This window comes from Triticum urartu, chromosome 1A (assembly GCF_056163025.1).
Source record: "Triticum urartu cultivar PI428250 chromosome 1A, HENAU_Tu73, whole genome shotgun sequence".
NCBI classification, from domain to species: domain Eukaryota; kingdom Viridiplantae; phylum Streptophyta; class Magnoliopsida; order Poales; family Poaceae; genus Triticum; species Triticum urartu.
In genome coordinates, this window is record NC_141873.1 from 115,202,835 (window position 1) to 115,209,394 (window position 6,560).

At 46.6% G+C, this 6,560-nt stretch overlaps 1 protein-coding gene across 1 annotated transcript; it reads left to right on the top strand.

Moving 5' to 3' along the window:
- The first annotated feature begins 2,494 nt into the window (after nucleotides 1–2,494).
- On the top strand, nucleotides 2,495–3,267 carry LOC125551043 (ubiquitin-ribosomal protein eS31z fusion protein). Its single transcript, XM_048714197.2, has one exon. It carries the CDS (start codon nucleotides 2,608–2,610, stop codon nucleotides 3,073–3,075), a length of 468 nt encoding a protein of 155 aa, XP_048570154.1. The 5' UTR covers nucleotides 2,495–2,607; the 3' UTR covers nucleotides 3,076–3,267.
- The last annotated feature ends 3,293 nt before the right edge of the window (nucleotides 3,268–6,560 follow it).

Consider the following 6,560-nt stretch of genomic DNA (forward strand, 5'->3'; position numbering starts at 1 on the left):
GACCCAATCCTAAGCTTAGCTCAAAGATCGTGTAGTTCGTTTGCTGTAGCTTTTCTGAATGTCAAGTATCATTTCCTTAGACCATGAGATTGTGCAACTCCCGGATACCATAGGAGTGCCTTGGGTGTGCCAAACGTCACAACGTAACTGGGTGACTATAAAGGTACATTACAGGTATCTCCGAAAGTGTCTGTTGGGTTGGCACGAATCGAGACTGGGATTTGTCACTCCGTATGACGGAGAGGTATCTCTAGGCCCACTCGGTAATGCATCATCATAATGAGCTCAAAGTGATCAAGTGATTGATCATGGGATCAAGCATTACGGTACGAGTAAAGTGACTTGCCGGTAACGAGACTGAACTAGGTATTGGGATACCGACGATCGAGTCTTGGGCAAGTAACGTACCGATTGACAAAGGGAATTGTATACGGATTGATTGAATCCTCGACATTGTGGTTCATCCGATGAGATCATCGTGGAGCTTGTGGGAGCCAACATGGGTATCCAGATCCCGCTGTTGGTTATTGACCGGAGAGGCTTCTCGGTCATGTCTGCATGTCTCCCGAACCCGTAGGGTCTACACACTTAAGGTTCAATGATGCTAGGGTTGTAGAGATATTAGCACACGGTAACCCGAAAGTTGTTTGGAGTACCGGATGAGATCCCGGATGTCACGAGGAGTTCCGGAATGGTCCGGAGGTAAAGATTTATATATAGGAAGTCCAGTTTCGGTCATCGGGAAGGTTTCGGGGTCACCTGTACTGTACCGGGACCACCGGAAGGGTCCCGGGGGTCCACCGGGTGGGGCCACCTATCCCGGAGGGCCCCATGGGCTGAAATGGGAGGGGAACCAGCCCCTAGTGGGCTGGTGCGCCCCCCCTTGGGCCTCCCCCTGCGCCTAGGGTTAGAAACCCTAGGAGTGGGGGCGCCACCCTTGCCTTGGGGGGCAAGGCACCCCCTTGGCCACCGCCCCCCTAGGAGATTGGATCTCCTAGGGCCGCCCCCCTAGTCACCCTATATATAGTGGGGGGAGGGAGGGCTGCGCACCCAAGCCCCTGGCCTCTCCCTCTCCCTCTCCCTCCCGTGACACTCCTCCGTCTCCCAGCGCTTGGCGAAGCCCTGCCGAGATCACCGTTGCTTCCACCACCACGTCGTCGTGCAGCTGGATCTTCATCAACCTCTCCTTCCCCCTTGCTAGATCAAGAAGGAGGAGACGTCTCCCAACCGTACGTGTGTTAAACACGGAGGTGCCGTCCGTTCGGCACTAGGTCATCGATGATTTGAATCACATCGAGTACGACTCCATCAACCCCGTTCTCTTGAACGCTTCCGCTCGTGATCTACAAGGGTATGTAGATGCACTCCTCTCTCCCTCGTTGCTAGATGACTCCATAGATTGATCTTGGTGATGCGTAGAAAATTTTAAAATTCTGCTACGTTCCCCAACAGGAGAAGGCAAAGCGAGAAAGTGTGACGGCCAAGATGATAAATAGGTTTGAAGACATCTTGACGAACAAGGAGGAGGCATACATCAAGCACTCTGACATTAAGGTGGAAAAAAAGCAGAGAAATTTGACTTGTCAATGAAGGCGATCGAGAAGAAATTCAAGATTGAACAGAAGAGGGCCATGATTGAATAGAAGAAGGCCAAACTCCAGCAGAAGAAGGTGGAGACCGCGGCCGCTTTGGAGGACACGAAGATACTCACCTTCAAGGTGACATAATTGAATAACGATGCAAGAATGATTGTGCAAGCCGCCCGCTTCAAGACGTTGCAGCGGCAGAAGAATGATATGGAGAGGACGGAGCAGGAGGAGATCGAGGCAGTAGAGAAGTAGGCGGATGCCGAAGCGGAGGCGGCCTACATGGCGGCGACGACAAATTGAGCGTAGAGGCTCGGATTGACGATCCGGCAAGACAAAATGCATAGACTGCCATACTATTATTCTTTCGTGATCGGGCATGTAAAAATTAAGCATACTTAGTCTTAGTGATCGTCCGATGATGTGACCCGACACACACTACGGATCAAACATATTTGAATTTCAAATTGCCTTTTATTGGTGACATATAGTGGCTAGCATTAGATGACTGGCTCCCCACCCATGTCCATGGTGGCCCCCCATGCATTCCTCGGACAAATGCAGTGTTCAGTTTACGGGTCAGCGTTGAAGCACAATTGCGAGAAATCAACTCCTGTCCGAGAAATGATACTTTTTTTCCTTTAGGAAATACAGTAGAAATGAATCCCCCTTTAGTGAACTTCTTGGCGTCTGTACGGAGATATTGTTCTTCTTCCTTGTTTTGAGAATGGAGATATTTTTCTTTGAGGACAATAAAATGAACTTTTTTTTAGTGAACTGATTGACAGTGGAAATCTTGGAGCCAAAGCCCACATGAAATGGGCCACCCAAGCCTAGTCAATCCACACCCAGCCCAAAAGTACCGTCCACGGAGGGAGCCCAGACGCCCATTCTCCTTATAAAGCCAGACTGCTCCAGGCCTCCCAAACCCTAGCCTCCACTCCGCACCCCAACCCAAACCCTACCCCGCCGCCGCCGTCGCCGCCGCAGCGCGCGGAGGCGACCTCCCACCGCCGCCAAGATGCAGATCTTCGTGAAGACCCTGACGGGCAAGACCATCACGCTGGAGGTGGAGTCCTCGGACACCATCGACAACGTCAAGGCCAAGATCCAGGACAAGGAGGGCATCCCGCCGGACCAGCAGCGCCTCATCTTCGCCGGTAAGCAGCTCGAGGACGGCCGCACCCTCGCCGACTACAACATCCAGAAGGAGTCCACCCTCCACCTGGTGCTCCGCCTCCGCGGCGGCGCCAAGAAGCGCAAGAAGAAGACCTACACCAAGCCCAAGAAGCAAAAGCACAAGCACAAGAAGGTGAAGCTCGCCGTCCTCCAGTTCTACAAGGTCGACGACGCCACCGGCAAGGTGACCAGGCTCAGGAAGGAGTGCCCCAACGCCGACTGCGGCGCGGGCACCTTCATGGCCAACCACTTCGACCGCCACTACTGCGGCAAGTGCGGCCTCACCTACGTCTACAACCAGAAGGCTTAGAGGTGGCTTGCGATTGCTCTGCTCTTTTACCTACCTATCGAGAGTCGAACTCACTTAGATGTGTCCCGTTTGTCGTTTAAACTGAAACCTTGAGTCTTATGTTTCCTGAATATTTCATCGCCTACTGCTGTAACGCGATGCGTGCTTAAATTTTGGTGTCCGTATGCTATCAGTCTAAATGCTTTTAATCTATTCCATGTCTGCTATCTTATTCTATGCTTTGTTGATCTTAATAAGGTGGTGTGATCACGGAGAGATGTATCCTGTTGATACATGTGTTCTTGAGCTTATAACATGTTATTGCAGGTGTTTCTAGATTAGCCAATAGCTATGCAGGTCTTACATGTTGATGAATATTTTGCTATTGCTCTTATGTGTTGATTCTTTGAGGTGTGTGATCTTTGTCACTTGCAATTAGAATTCAGTTCATTCCAAGCGATCGTGTGGTTGGTTTGTTCTAGATATATTTGTTGGTTCATACATAGATGTGTCTGAAACTGTGAGTACATGTAGTCAGTTACCTTGGCTGTAGACGGTGGCAGTTCGATGATTGCTAGCGTGGAGCATAGTCCTGCCTTGTGGTTTAGCCATCAGTTTTGTGTGTGATCAGCATTCACCATTGCCTACCTTTGGTGGTAATATTGGTTGGGTCTACCGTGCCATATGTCCATTGGTTTACAAATTGTAGATGTAGGTGAGTTTTGCTGTTCTCTTGGGATGTGATAGGATTACTTTACAAGTGCCGACGTAATCAGTGAGCTGGTTCAGTTTCTAGGTATGTCTAGCCAATTTGATTTCAGAATTGGCCCAACGCTGTTTAGGCAACAGTGGCATTGCTGCTTATGCCCTGCCAATGGCCCTGTAGCTGGGATTTAGTACTTTTTACCGCTGTTCAAGAATTCGTCCTATTAATCAGTTAACGGGCCAGTTAATTGCTACTCGTAGGATGGCCTGTGAGACCATGAGATCGATTAATCGTTGTTGGCCCATTAACTTAGGGGCAAACACAACCCAAAGTTTTGGCCCGTAACCCCTCCAATCCCCCTCTCACTCAATAGCTAGGGTTCGACCAAATTATTACATATTTGGTATATTACATAATGGAGAGTATGATATAATACCTGGAAATGTTGGTAGGTTCCTATTTAATCTACCGATTAATGGTCAACCGATTAATCCAGATAATAGGCTGATTCACTGATTAATCGCTACTCCCAAGCCGTCCGAGAAACTATCAGTTACCGATTTCCTTAACAATGCTTTTTACTGCTGATGTTGTTTGCGGATGAAACATGTGACTACCGATTTTCTTAACAATTCTTTTTACTGCCGATGTTTGCGGATGAAACATGTGACTGGAATTTTCACGTCTTTGTCTCCGCGCAAGCCTAAGGTTGTTGTTGTGGTCGTGCAATTTCATTATTAGCTGTGATCAGCGGCAGCGTTGCTAGACCAGCGAGAAACCCAGTTCGGATCCATCTTGCACATCTTCATCTCTCTTTGTGTTGGTGAGATCCATCTTGTCCATTCATCTTCATAATGTTCTTGTGTGTTAGTATGTTTTTTTTTTGTTTTGTACCATGTTCTCCAACATTGTCTGGTCCCAAAATTGTATATGATCAGTATGACCCTTAACAATTTAGGCCAACCATAGTAGACCTTTACTTGCCCAAATACATATGGTCCCAAAATGGGCCGAACAAATGGGCCAAACGACATGAGATGACCCAGTAAATTCTAATAGGCCTCTGTTGGACCAACACTTTGATGGCTAGGATGACAAGTTGACTAACGACACAATCACGACGCCATTAACAGCGGCTGCCACGTGCCAGTCTTCTCCCATGTCAACTGGTCACCCGGGACAAAAACACTTCCATGACAAGACATTTTTCTCATGGAAAATCACACTTCAATAACAAAAACCGAGTTTTGTCATTGAAGTGATCTATGACCGACATAGTATGACATCTTGACTATCATAGATTTGTCATGAGCGCAAATCGATGACAAAAACCTGCACCTTCTATCATGAAGGTGTATTGTCAATGTATTTTTTTAGCGTAGTGGATATATGGCATCAATGCTCTAAAGTCTCACGTCAATTTATGTGATGTTACGGGGCAAAAGTTGGGGTTGCCGTGTCACTATAAGGATGACATTCCTGGTCAGATCCGGGCCCTTGATCAACCCCTGGACTCCTATGGTCTTCCTAATGAAGAGTGCTCCAGCAGTGTGCCTTGAGGTCTCCTTTATGGAAATCTACAAGGGTGAGGAGATATTCTAGCAGCTGCAGAGCCGGCAGAATTGTCTTCTGAAGGGTGATGCCAACACCACCTACTTTCATGCCATTGTGAATGGGAGAAGGTGAAAGAAAGTGCAACATCTCGTTTGGACGATTTCCTCCTGGAGAAGTCCAAGGACATTTTAGAACCTTGATCAGTGGTCAACGACTATTGGCAAGCCACCGAGAATGCGAATCTCACCTTCCCATTCTTGACCGAGGAGGCTATTTGAGCTATCATGGAGACGAAGGCACCCTTATTGTTAACCTTGTAGTTGATGTTGTCCAGTTATCTTGGAGAAGGCCAAGATATATAGTTACATCTTTGGTGCGGTTGGGAAAATTGTCTCAAGCAGGGTATCACCTCAAGTTCATGGTAACAACTTGATCATGGTAGAAGGAACAAAACCTGTCATTGTCTATCTCAAATTCCCCCGTATACTTTGAGGCTATGTGTGGTCTCAAGATGAACTTCAGAAGAGCGAAGTGGTGATCATGAGTTGCCCTCCCAAGGATCAATCACAAATGCATGACACTGGGAACAAAAGATGGGCAGATTGATTCCAGTGTGATACATGCGTGAATGATACCTAAAATTAAATGTAAAATAAAATTGAAATAATACAAACCGTCTAATTTCCATGAAGTCAACATGCGTACACCAACGTGAATATGACAATGATGAATAGATTATACTTCAGTTGGCACTAACTAGCAATGTTCATGGCTGGTACCTAGAGGCAACAATGAAACTGTAAAATATAGGAAAAATGTATGAAAACTTGGTGACAAACATACATGCCACTTGGCAAGAAAGATTGGCGGCTCAGTTCCAGTGTGATACATGCATAGGTTGTACCATGACAAGGAAGCAAAACAATGTTCCACGATGCAATAAAAGAAATGGTTTTAGTTGTGATAAAGTACTATGCAATAAACGTTTCCGTTGTGATAAAAGATACAAGTCTAACAAAACAATATGCGAGTAATCGGAAAAAAGGAAATGTGTTCAAATTTCCTATTAATATACAACATTTCTGATAGAAATCTTTAGAATGACCCTCATAATGTAATAAATAAGAACATAAATGCAGGTCCACGGTGATTACTGTCTAGGTTATTAGACTATGCGATCACTATATACCCATGAACTAGGCTCACTTTCTTACAAATAATCACATTGCCACAAATGGGCCCACGA

Bases quoted from the DNA above. Each gene is read 5' to 3' on its own strand.
- LOC125551043 (XM_048714197.2), top strand. From the start codon at position 2,608: ATGCAGATCTTCGTGAAGACCCTGACGGGCAAGACCATCACGCTGGAG.